This window comes from Gorilla gorilla, chromosome 3 (assembly GCF_029281585.2).
Source record: "Gorilla gorilla gorilla isolate KB3781 chromosome 3, NHGRI_mGorGor1-v2.1_pri, whole genome shotgun sequence".
Taxonomy (NCBI): Eukaryota; Metazoa; Chordata; class Mammalia; order Primates; family Hominidae; genus Gorilla; species Gorilla gorilla.
In genome coordinates, this window is record NC_073227.2 from 197,107,203 (window position 1) to 197,121,213 (window position 14,011).

At 34.3% G+C, this 14,011-nt stretch overlaps 1 protein-coding gene across 5 annotated transcripts in view; it reads left to right on the plus strand.

Annotated features, from left to right (window-relative positions):
• The window catches only part of WDR17 (WD repeat domain 17), a 116,084-nt gene that overhangs the window by 55,735 nt on the left and 46,338 nt on the right, over positions 1 to 14,011 (plus strand). For all 5 annotated transcript variants that reach the window (XM_019026049.4, XM_055384175.2, XM_004040656.5 and 2 more), the window contains 4 exons: positions 3,439 to 3,690; positions 7,172 to 7,294; positions 9,984 to 10,168; positions 12,979 to 13,147. In XM_019026049.4, coding sequence (XP_018881594.3) covers positions 3,439 to 3,690; positions 7,172 to 7,294; positions 9,984 to 10,168; positions 12,979 to 13,147 — 729 coding nt within the window. The remainder of the gene's footprint in view (positions 1 to 3,438; positions 3,691 to 7,171; positions 7,295 to 9,983; positions 10,169 to 12,978; positions 13,148 to 14,011) is intronic.

Sequence of the window (14,011 nt, forward strand, 5' to 3'; positions counted from 1 at the left end):
CTTGCTTTATTATTATTAGGCATCTTTGAAAGTTTCAAGCCATAAGACATTGAGACTTTTTATTGTGTATCTAAAATATAAAACATTGAGACAGTACATGCTTATTTTGACATAGAAATAACAGAAAAGAAAAAAGACTACCTTTGTTTTCCCTCTCTTAGGTTTAGAGGATAGAATGTTTAGTATTTGAACAGTCTGAGATATGTGCCTTCCAGAAGAGAACATTGTTTTTCAATAACCCAATCTTCCAGTTGTTAAACCAAGTGAAACCATCTATACCCAAGTCAGCATGTGTTATTTTTCTGTTCCACCCATATATTAGTTTACTAGGACTGATGTAAGAAAACTATCACAAACAAGACAGCTTAGAACAACATAAATTTTATTATCTCACAATTCTTGAGAGCAGAAGTATAAAATAAGGTGTCAAGAGGGCCATGCTCCCCCTGAAGGCCCAAAGAAAGGATCTGTTCCAGGCCTGTCTCCTGGCTTCCTGTTTCTTGGCTTGTGGCAGTATAACTGCAGTCTTCACATGGCATGTGGCATCCCTGCTGTGTGTATGCATGTCTCTGTGACAAAATTTTCCCTTTTATAAAGACATAGTCATATTGGATTAAGCTCTACCCTAAGGGCCTCATCTTAGTTTGATCATCTGCGAAGGCCCTAATTCCAAATAAGATCACATTTGCAGGTACTGGGGCTTAGGACTTTAACACCTTTTTTGAGAGAGCACAGTTCAACCCATAACAACCCAATACAGACTTGTTAACCTCATTTATTCTGTAGGATTTATTTAGCAATTAATGTGCATAAAACATTATAAAAGATACAGTCCTGTTAAGTATTTTCCTTTTGCATATACATGAGGGAATGGATCATGAAGGAATCACTACCTTTTAATTCTAACACTACATTCTGGATTGTGAGTTTGAAACTGTTAGCATTAATACCAGTATAGCTAGGCTTCTTATTTTCATGAGTTGTTAACCTTATCTTCTTGATGACTTACTGGCACCACAGATGGTTCTATCCCTATGTTACAACATAGGATTTCTGTCCTCCAGGTTCTTGCAGGAACCTATGACCTCAATATCTCTGTTGTCTAGTCCTTCTCAGAAGAAAAAATAAATATTCATGAGAACTGGCCACGATAATGTAGTTCATCATTTTAAATCAGTAATTTTTAAACTGTGCTTTGTATGTTTGTGTACTTATGTGTGTGTATTGAGGGTAGGAGGGCTTCATAGATGATCCAGCTGAGCTTTAAGGCTTCTTCTCCCTTTCAGCCTGAAAAGCACCATGTTATCCTGTATTATTTACTGGATTTTCTTGTAAACATTCTCATATGAACAGAAGATTCCAGGGCAAAAAAATTGGAAAACCGCTTTAGCTATCTCAAATTGTATTCTCAGGCCAAGTTCATCGGAGAACCTTTTTAAAAATCTTTATTATAATCATGTTTAAATTGAATTGATTTTGGTATTACTCCATGAATGTGCCTTAATAAAATTTGCCTTGTTTTATTTTAGGAATGTTGTTGATGACACTGTCTCTATATAACTGTTACTTAGTGGAAAAAACAGACTCAGTTTCTCCTACTGTACTCTCACAGCACAGTTCTGACACTAGATGTATGAGAGGCTTTCTCCACACATTAAGCAAGCGGTCACCTCTACAGCAGACACTCTCTGAGCGTCCTCCAATTCAATTTCGACACTACCTGGAGATAGAGCCACAACACACACACTGAGGGATCAGGCCCCATGACTGTCCTCTCTTCTGATGACAGTTGTTAAGCCCCAGCTTATTTTGCCTGTGTTTCTGAACGACTGGCTATAAATCGAGGTTCCCGTGGCCCCCTCCTTGGATTTGATTAGTTTGCTAGAGTAGCTCACAAAACTCAGGGAAACACTTTCTTACCTTATTATAAAGAATATTACAAGGATACAAATGAAAAGATGAAAAGGGCAAGGCATATGGGAAAGGACATGGGGCTTCTGTGCCGTCTCCAGGCATGCTGCCCTCCAGGAGCCTCCGTGTGCTCAGCTCTCTGGAAACTCCCAAATTCTGCTTCTTTTGGGTTTTTATAGAAGCTTTATTATATAGGCATATTGATTAAAACATTGGCCGTTGGCGATCAGCCTAACCTTCAGTCCCTCTTCCCTCCCTGGACATTGGGGGATGAGGCTGAAGGTCCCAACTCTCTAATCAAGCCTTGGTCTTTCCAGTGAACAGTCCCCATTGTGAAGCCACCTAGTGGCCACCAGCTACCTAGTCAACTCATTAGCATACAAAAAGACACTGTAGAGATTCCAAGGATTTTAGGAGTTGTAATTCCAGGAAACAGGGATGAAAACCAAACATATATTTTACGATATCATAGTATCCCCTTTAAAAACACACAGGAGACATTTATTTCTGGTCTCAATTCTGTAATTATGGGATTGCAGCAATTGTATTATCTTTCAATTGTGCTTTTTAAAGAAGAAACACACTTCCTTTATGATACTTACGACTAATTGGTACTTTCTGTTAAGGCCGCAGTCTCTCTAACTAGATGCTTCACTGCCTCTCTTGAGAATGAGAGGACTTGCCCAGTGGAGTTCCCATGTGGTATCCCAGCAGAATTTTTTTTTCCATATTTCCAGTTGTGTACGTAAATTACAAAGAACAAGAAGTTTGTTTGATGATCCTTTGCTTTATTTAATTAGTCTTGTTTTAACTCCCTATCTTTCTGGCTTCCTATTTATACTATTGGTCAGGTGTGAATTATAATTATGGCAAATGATAAGACGAATGAGAAAGGAATAACAGTAAATATTAAGATGCTGTTTAAAATGTGCACCACTATTCTAAACATTTTAATCAAATTCATTTAATTAGTTTTAAAACTCTGTGAGATAAGTATTGTTATCTTCTCCATTATTAAAAAAAGAAAAAAACCACAAGACTGAGGCACAGGGAGATTAAGTATCTTGTCTGAGGCAGCAAAGCTAGTAAGAAGCAGAACTAGGATCGGAACCAGGCAGTCAGCCAGCTCCAACATTTATCCTTTTAAATCACTATATGATATTCTTCATTTCAATAAGCACTTTCCCTATTTCTATGCTGCTGTAACCCAGTGAAATTTGTAATTGTTGACAAGATCAGAGTATGTTATTTATCTGTATATTTTCTTACTGCTTTTCGGTAACAAATGGGAGACACATTCAAGGCACTGGAAATTGCCAAAACAGAGCATTGAGCCTGACTTTCATCATTAGGACAAACAGATCTTTCTGCATTCACATGTCAGTTACGCCTTCTGCATATAAGCACCACATTTCTATTTTCAATACCCTCAGAGATAGATACTGTACAAGGAAAAAGTTAGCATCATCTAAATTATTGATCTTTTCTGCAAGTCTTTTGGAAATAATTATCTCTGTATTTTAACAGGTAATAAAAATCAGAAACATGTTTTGAGACCTGAATCTCTTGAAGGGACAGATGAAGAGGATCCAGTTACGGCCTTGGAATGGGACCCACTATCTACTGATTATCTTCTAGTGGTTAATTTGCATTATGGAATTCGCCTGGTAGATTCTGAATCACTTTCTTGCATAACAACATTTAATCTTCCCAGTGCAGCAGCTTCTGTACAGTGCTTAGCCTGGGTTCCCAGTGCTCCTGGGATGTTTATAACTGGAGGTAAGCTAATCCCCATAACCCAGAGTTTTAAATATGTGTATATATTCTTTCGTTGAATTTAGGAAATTGTCCTTTATAGGTTGATTTTGTGTAAAATGTATTAATAGTTCAATTATTATTTATTGTAGTAAATTACTAGTGTACTTTTATTTATATTGTATGTCATTAATGATAAATAAAATGAAATGACAAATAAAAATGAAAAATAAGGTCCACTCTGCCAGGTTTCTGGAAATACCTTGGAATATATTATATATGTGCACACATGTGAGCATGTCTGTGTACATGCAAAAGGCAAAGACAGTTCCATTTCAGGCATAGTAGGATGACAGTGAAGGTACTGACCAGAAAAACAATTACCTGATGGGAGCTTTATTAGCCTCACTGTCTTAGTCCATTTTGTGTTGCTATAACTGAATACCACAGAATATTCTGCTATAACAGAATACCACAAGCTGAGTAATCTATAAACCATAAAAGGTTTATAGTTTATAGTAATCTATAAACCATAAAAGGTTTATAGTTTATAGTAATCTATAAACCATAAAAGGTTTATAGTTTATAGTAATCTATAAACCATAAAAGGTTTATAGTTTATAGTAATCTAAACTATAAACTAGTTTAGATTAGTTTAAGGCTAACCTAAGGAGGCTGGGATGCCCAGGAGCATGGCACAGGCATCTGGTGAGGAACTTTGTGCTGCTGAAAGCAGGAGAGGACAAGAGCATGAAAGCAAGAGGAGACCTAGCTCACTTTTATAACAAAGCCACTCTCACAATAAATAACCCACACCTACACTGTCTATATTAATCCATTCATAAGAGTAGAGCCTACATGACCTAACTGCCTCTGATTAGACCCTATCTCCTAACAATGTTGCATTGGGGATTAAGTTTATAACACAAGAATTTTGTGGGAGGCATTCAAACTATAGCACTCACTGATCTGTGGGTTGAATGGATACTCCTTCATGCTTTCCTAGTCAAGAGGTCATGAGAGAATTAGCAAAGCTAAGTAGTGATAGGGGATGGGAAGATGGGGGAATTGAGGAATAATTAGAAACTAAATGACTCTCTACTTTTACCATTTAATTGTGTTCAGAGAGAGAGACCTCTGAAAGAACAGAATGTTTTCGGCTACTGTATAAATACTTCCCATATTTGCCTAGCGTAAAATAATAAGCAAAGACTCTTTATCCTCTCAAAATTTTAAAATAAATTATTCACTTCTTTAATACTTAACATAATAGTGACGCCACCCTGTATTTGTGGGTTCTGCATCCGTGGATTGAACCAACTATGAATGATAAATGTTAGGGGAAAAAAATTCCACAAAATTTCAAGAAGCAAAACCTGACTTTGCAGTGTGACAAGTACTACGTTGAACCCATGTGAATAATGTGATGTGTAGGCTTTGGATTAGGTATAACAAGTGATGTGGCTTGACTGTGTCTCCACCAAAAATCTCATCTTGAATTATCATTGCCATGATCCCCAACTGTCAAGGCCGGACCCAGCTGGATCATGGGGGCCACAGTTTACCCTATGATGTTCTCATGATAATGAGTGAGATCTCACGAGATCTGATGGTTTTATAAGTGTCTGGCATTTCTCCTGTTTGCCCTCACTCCATTCCACTGCCCTGCGAAGAAGGTGCCTGCTTCTACTTTGCGTTCCACCATGATTGTAAGTTTCCTGAGGCCTCCCCAGCCATGCAGAACTGTGAGTCAATTAAACCTCTTTTCTTTATAAATTACCCAGTCTTGGGTATGTCTTTATAGCAGTGTGAAAACAGACTAATACAATAATCTGGAAATGATTTAAAGATATACGAGAAAATATGCATAGGTTATATGTAAATAATATGCCACTTTATGTAAGAGACTTGAGCATTCATGGATTTTGTTATCCGTGGGAGGTCCTGGAACCAATCTCCCATGTATAACAAGGGGCAACTGCACATGAAAGTAGATGGATTCTTAATTTATATATCTTAATTGCCTTTAACTTTTCAGGATATAATTAATAATAGGCGTGGAATTTTTTTTTTTTTTTGAGACAGTGTCTCGCTCTGTCACCCAGGCTGGAGTGCAGTGGTGCAATCTTGGCTCACTGCAACCTCCACCTCTGGGTTCAAGTGATTATCCTGCCTCAGCCTCCCGAGTAGCTGAGATTGCACTGTGGTGCATGCCACCATACCTGGCTAATTTTTCTATTTTTAGTAGAGATGGTGTTTTACCATGTTGGCCAGGCTGGTCTCAAACTCCTAACCTCAAGTGATCCACCCTCCTCAGCCTCCCAAAGTGCTGGGAATACAGGCATTATCCATCATGCCCAGCCCAATAGGCATGGAAATTGTTTTGTATTTTATTACTATTACTGAAATATGCTTCACATATAAAATTCACCATTTTTAAAGCATGCAGTTCAGTGGTTTCTAGTATATTCACAAAGCTCTACAATTATTACCACTATCTAATTAACATATCATTATTCCCCCAACAAACCCTGTACTCATCAGCAGTTACTCTCCATTACTGCCTCCCTACAGTCCCGGATACACACATGTGCAAGCATAAACTGCTAATTACTTTCTATCTCTGTGGACTTGCTTCTTCTGGACATTTCATATAAATGGAACCATTCAGTCTGTTGCCTTTTGTTTCTGGCTTCTTTCACTTAACATAAAGTTTTCAAGGTTCATCCATGTTATAGCATGTATCAGTACTTCATTCCTTTTTATGGCTGAATAATATGTCATTATATGGATATGGCAGGTTTTGTTTATCCATTCCTCTGTTGATAGACATACATATTGTTTCCACCTTTTTGCTGTTATAGATAATGCTGCTATGAACATGTATGTACAAGTTTTGGTATGGACCTTTGCTTATAATTCTGTTGAGTGTTTCTCAAGGAGAGGAATTGCTAAGTCATATGGTAATTCTATATTTAATCGTTTGTGTAACTGCCAGACTCTTCTCCAAAGCAGTAATTAAGGTGGGAATTTTGGAAGAAAGGAGACTGTAATTGGCCTTCAGGTATATTTGACAATCCTTAATGGCTAAAAGTGGACAGTTGAGCAGTTTATAAACATTTCAAAGGTGGAAAGATTGATTATTTAAGGTTAGAAATAGAGAGTTTTCTGTGGCTGAACATTTCCTAGAACAAGCATGTGTCAATAGGGTCTTTTTTTGTGGTTGAGTTATTATAATGGTCTTTATTGGAGGAAGCTGCCAAAACAGCCATTTCTAACCCTATAGAAGGTTTTGGAGCAAAAAAATAGTAAAACATGCCAAAAATTTAAAAGTTAAATAGTATTTCAGTTGTTTGGTTGTATTACTGTGTGGTATAGTTGTTCAAAGGATGTCAGTAATTAGTCCTAAAATATTTCCAGTTGAAATTTTGTTATACTTTTATGTCTAGGCATTTTAGTTTCATACAAAATTTGTTAAAATATGCTTTTTCCCTGATCTGACTAGATTCTCAAGTGGGTGTTTTACGCATTTGGAATGTTTCAAGAACAACACCTATCGATAATCTTAAATTAAAGAAAACAGGATTTCACTGCTTACATGTACTTAATTCTCCTCCAAGAAAAAAGTGTGAGTAAAAATGTTATCAAAATTTTAATTTTTAAAAAATATCGTATTTTCTATCAAATAAAATGGTATAGTGAGATATCAAATACTATATGCCACTGAAAAGCAATTTTTTAAAAAGGCTTTGATAATATATGTGCTCAAGGATCCATCAAAGCTACACAAGATCTACTGTTACTAAATGGAAAATATTTAGAGTCAAGTTACATTTTTTAATGCCACTAAGTAAGAATATTTAGATAATTTCAGATTATCTACATGGAAAAGATGAATCAATGATATTGATGAAAATAAGTTAGAAATATTAAGAGTGATAGGATTAAATAAGATTATCTGAACTGGGAGAATTTATGTTTTAAACATGGCTCATTTAAAATCTGTACAGTTTACAACAAAGTTAAAACAACCTAAATATTCAAATTATAGGATCTAGAATACATATTACATATTTGAATACCAGTTGTCACTGGGTTAGTAGTTAGTATTATGGATCTTCTGTATCTTCTTTATTTCTGTGTATATTTTCTGTATCATTCATTGCCTCTGCAATTAAGAAAAAATAAAATACACTTAATTTATAAAAAGGAAAAATCTGGAAATTTGCGGGAGGTTTAGAATTAGAATTTTTTTCAAATATAAGGGAAAAGTAATAGACTTCCAGTTAAGTCTATCATGATTACTCTGCATGGTTGGTAGTGTTCCCATTCTGTATAACACATCATAAAAAACATGGGGAAGGGAATTCAGTGATGAAGAGTTTAGAGTGATTGTTTCCTTCTTACTCTATCTTTATAATATACCAAGTAATTAGCAATGGCTATTCAAAGTAATGTTATTTTGGTGTCTAATTGGTAGGCAATGGCAACTAGTAGAAAATCTCTATATTTGAACCTATACCCCTTGTACAAAACTGTGAAGTCCCTAATAAATGTAGAACCTGGAAACTGGAGGGTCTAGAAATATTAGGACTAGAGAAGTAATATGCTGGATGCTGGCTTACTGTTTAGGGATCTTGACATTTTTTTGTCATTGTTAGTTCCTTTATTTGTTTAGAAGCTTTGAACTACCATGTCATGGAATGTCTGAAATACCAGATTCTTTCTTTCATTTTTTTTCTTACTATAAAAGTAGCCCATGTCCATTAGACAAAGTCAGAAAATATAAAGAATAACATACCAGTCTTGTCATTTTCGAGCAATTCCTTTCAGATTACCTCTTGTTTGACTTCTAGGTTTTCCCCTCAATTTAATATAACAGAAAGTACGGAAAAAGAACAACTGTGAAAATGAAATTTTAAAAAATAAACGTACTCGCTGAATTCTGAAAAGCATGATTTACAAATAGATTGGTGCATAAAAGTTGTCTAACCCACCTATAATGTCAATCAAAGTGTTAGAAAACCAATGATGGATTATATTAATTTTTAAACAAAATATCAACGAAATTTTAGTGAACCAAATTCATTGCTACCAAATGCCTCTTTTGTCATTTGTAGTTCATTCTAGTTTGGACTTTCTGTAATTCTCAGATTCTGAGAAATGAATATTATCCATAATAAATGAACTAAGAAAAATTGTATTTTAATTTTAAAAATACTGAGAAATGGCCGGGTGCAGTGGCTCATGCCTGTAATCCCAGCACTTTGGGAGGCCAAGGCAGGCAGATCACAAGGTCAGGAGATCGAGACCATCCTGGCTAACACAGTGAAACCCCATCTCTACTAAAAATACAAAAAAATTAGCCAGGCGTGGTGGTGGGAGCCTGTAGTCCCAGCTACTGGGGAGGCTGAGGCAAGAGAGTGGCGTCAACCCGGGAGGCGGAGCTTGCAGTGAGCCGAGATCATGCCACTGCACTCCAGCCTGGGCAACAGAGCGAGACTCCGTCTCAAAAAAAAAAAATACTGAGAAATATTTTCCATATTCCAGTGTATAATTAATAATCGATTGGTCTTATAATTTACTGTAGTGTCATTATTTTGGATTATGTTTGCAAGAAAATATTTGGATTCACATTCTAAGGAAGAGCTTTTTGGAAGAAGACAAAATATGGGATAAATAATATATAAAAATAAGCACAGTGATATTTATGTAATTGAAAGTAGGAGAAATCCAAGTCTATAAACAGTAAAAAGAAAAAACAAACAAAAAAACATCTAGGAAGAAGAAAGAAAATTGAGATGCCAGTGCAGGTCAGATAGTGTTGTGATTCTTAATTTGTGATAAATTAAAATGAATTATGCATAATCTCAAAAAAATTATTTTCACTGGCTTGGAAATTGTTGGTAGAGAGTTATTTATATTAAAAGAAAAAATTATATGCATATATGTTTGTGTGTGTGGAAGGAGGGAATAAGCTATTATGTCAGTATTTTGAAGGAAGTTTATAATTCAGAAATAATCATGCTGAGCTTTAATTTATGGGGTGATAAGAAACCACATATTCACAACAGATTGTGATTCCTCAACACACTAATTTTCATCTATTTGCTCCATCTGTACTTTAAAATAATATCCAATTTTGTGCTTATATTACATTTTTTGGCAATCCCAAAGAACTGCTTATGTGGGAGAAAATATGATCATTGCCTAAAGGGTTTACTGGTACAGATTCTGGATTTTTTTTTAATGAAGAATCTTTCTAAATTAAGCTCTGTGGTTTCATTCCAATAGGATTTTTTTTCTTCTATTTTTAGTTTCAGTCCAATCTCCAATCAAAAATCATTATACATCCTCGACAAGCGAAGCAGTTCCACCCCCAACTTTGACACAGAATCAAGCATTTTCTCTTCCTCCTGGTCATGCAGTGTGTTGTTTCTTGGATGGTGGAGTTGGACTTTATGATATGGGAGCTAAGAAGTGGGATTTTCTTAGAGACTTGGTATGTATGTAGTCATTCCTTTATTATACATAACACTTTTTTGTGTAAACCCATGATCTTTACTTTTACCTGTCTGAATATTATTTGAAATTATTTTTGTAAGAAATAATATATTAGAAATTTATTGTAGCTGGTTGAAACATTTTAGAAAATGCATAGAATGATGATAAAACTACTAAAATAACTTTTAACCACTATACTTTAAAAGTCAATGTCTAGTTATATTTTATGTACAATGGAAAATTACATAGCTGTAGTGTATTTTGGAAGCAAAATGAGAATAGAATGTCCTTTCAAGAGAAAGGACAAGTTGATCTCTGCCAGTTACTCAAAGCCTTATTGTTCCCATTTGTTAATTCAGTAAGGTTGGATTATGTTTTCTAAGATTTGTTTCTATTGTTGAATTGCTATGATACTTAAGCGATTCTATGAATTCTGTTTTTATGATAATTAAGCGCCTATATAAGATAGAATACAACCTCCTTGAGATCCCACATTTTTGTCTGGTTGTGTTCTGTGGTACAGCCCCACTACCTAATATAGTATCTGCCACATAACAAGACTATTAAATTTTGTTGAATGAATGAATGAAGACATGCAATAATAAATACTGTGTTGTAATTAATATTTGTCAAAAGCAATCCTCTTTAATTTTCCCTACTTTAGAGTTTCTAAAAATGCACCTGTCTTTTCCCACTGGTTTGAATTAGACTAATCTGGACATTTAAGAAACCTTTAAATGCTAATTATTTTCCTTTGATCTTAGAAAAAGAATCTAGAGATGTAATTGTCCTTGTAACTGAAGGGAGAGAAAGAATCAATAATATTGTATCTTTTCAAGACTGCTCATTTAATTTTATCCTCAAATGAAAAAATGATTTATAGCAAAAATATTTTTAAAATAATCTGTAGCTTAATTATTTTTGAATTTTCCTTTTGTAGATATTCATATGAAGATGATTTAATTTTCTTTTCACTTTTTCTTTTTATATGAACTCTTTCCTAGTGTGGTAAACTTTTTGTATACTTCAAATTACCATTTGTTTTCAAACAAATCTATGAAAGGGAAGGGAGAAACACATAAGAATATGCTTAAATCTATAAAAAGTTATATTAGTAGAAAAGAAGTCATGCAATCTAAATTCAATAAATTTTCTATGACACTTCATATTAAAGTATGTTTTACTTGAAATCTATGTTAATTTATAATTCTAATAAATGCCGAATACTAAATACTAAAAGCCGCTTGATTATAAATTATTTCAGTTGCTTTTCTCACTTTAAAATGCCTGCCAGTCAGAAGGAGGCAGTCATTTTTTCCTTATAGTTTCAATTTTCTTAACACAGATCCAAATTTGAAATTTCTCGAAGTGTTACCAGAAGAAACAACTCTGAACTGCTGTATGTATGAAGCATCTCCAAAGATTCCAGATTACATAGGATGAGAAAAATATTATTAATATTTTTTAAAATCTTACATAATTTTAAAAATCTTATTAATAAACATTCTAAAAGGTGTACTTCCATATGAATATTTGCTCCATTAAAATTAAGAAAAACGCCACAAAATTTTCCTCATCTTACCCACCTTCCTCTTGGTAAGAAGAAAACACAGAAGAAACATTTACAATTTCGTTCTTGCTATGTGAATTTTCATATTTCAAAAAATAAAATTTTAAGGCATAGCAGTGAAATAACATTTAAAACTGCATGTAAGTCCCTGCCTTGATTATGTTCCTAACATTGGAAATGACCACATGGGACAGCTTCAGCCAGGTGAACCAGTGGCTCTAACAACATTTTTACTTCTTGCTACCCCTTGAGATTTTTCTTTCCTTTACCTCCACCTAAAGGAGAAACTTTACGAGTACTTTTGTAGTTTCCTAAGGGTTGTGATTTCTGGTATTAATGGAAGTACACAGAGTTTTAAGGACTTTCTTCTCTACCCTTATTCTATTTGTTGAGGACTAGAAAACCCTGTCTTTGTACTTCAACTCCATCTCTAGATCCCAAATGTTAGTTTCGTTTGCTTAAAGTAGAAATTTCGATTCCCATTCCCCAGCATTTAGAATAGTTGTAATTCCGGCTATTTATGTTGGACTCTTAACGGATTTTCCCAAAGGCCCACAGTAGTTAAGCACTACTTTACTGGTGTATGTTTACATGTATCTGCATATACCACTTTATAGTCTTGTGGGTGTTTGGGATCCAAATCATTGGGTAATGGGAACAAGTATTCAGGTTCCAAAGAATAGACTTGCTAGAAAATTTTGAAACAAGGCTCATTAACAATTGGGGTTATGCCTGATTCTTCTGTTTCTGCCAAAATTATGAGGTGCTTTTGGAGTACGTTATTAGTATAAAAAAGGAATATTTGCATTAAATGACTTTTAGTTTGAGTTTCATCTTGGTCTTCTATTACAGTGCGAGATGACATATGGTAACTATTAAGAGTTAATTGCTTTATAGATTTCTAGCATAGTATCCTGTAAGTTTAATAAAAATAGAAAATATCTTTTGCACTGAATTGAAACTGAAAAGTGAGACTTCTGAACATCTTTGAGTTTAGTTGCTGATTTGAGGAACCGTGGTTGACTAAAATCTAGGTCTGTGCAAAATAATACAGTAATGGCACAGAGAACATTCAATCACTGTAGTGATTCCAGTTTTCTGTTTTTCTTGCCTATATATTTTTGCATTAATATTTGGAAAACCATATACTTGTGTCGATTTGAGTAAACGTTGTGGTTCATCTATTAATAATGTGAATTTTCCTCAATAATTATGACTCTTTTATGCCATATTCCTAGGGACACGTGGAAACTATCTTTGACTGCAAATTCAAACCTGATGATCCTAATCTTTTAGCAACAGCTTCATTTGATGGCACTATAAAAGTCTGGGATATAAACACATTAACAGCAGTGTACACATCCCCGGGTAATGAAGGTGTTATTTATTCCCTTTCTTGGGCTCCAGGTAAGAGATATTTTATTGAAATTAGGAATACAATGAAATGGCTTTTTAAAGTTTTATTTTCATTTGAGTTACTTTCTTCCTCTTGATCTCATCTTGTTCTAAATGAATGTAGAGCAAATTAGTGTGAACATATTTGTTGATTCTCTTTTTGCGAGGTTTAAGAAGAGTCTATCTGCAGAGGCAGTTTGATTTCTGGTTTCCTCTATATAACAAGTCATATAGAAAAACCACAGTAAATCAGGATTATCTTTACCTGTCTAATATTAGTTGTATTTCTATAGCCATGCCTTTAGAAGTATAATACAATTTGCATGATAGAAGTTTTCTGGAAAGTTTTAATATAAATCCTGTTTATGGTTATATATCAAGTAACAGTTCACTTGTAACCGTGTAATTCTGTATTAATTCCACCTTTGAAGTATTGAAGAACTTTTATGCCATCATAAGATCTTATCTCTGATCTTAGATGCCACCTTATACCTTGCTGTACATATAAAGGAGAGATGTCTTATGAAACCTCTGACATTTTCTCCCAAAACATTATTTCCCCATAACAAATAATTTCATACACCTAAATGAATTTTTCTCTTTTAAAGTATATGTAATGGTTTACTTATTTGGCTTAATAGTAATATATTAATTCAATAACTACATGTAATGTGGATGTAGCTCATCCTTATTTTTAAAATTATTCCTTCATACACAGGGATTCTTAACTTTGAATATTTGGGCCTCTAAGGGTTTTATATTTCATCAGAGAGTTCGGAAATCTCTGAGAAATTTATGAATAATTTTTAGTGTGTGTGTATATACGCCTATATCTGTCAAAGAGTATCTTAGTACTCAGATTTTCAGAGTTTCATG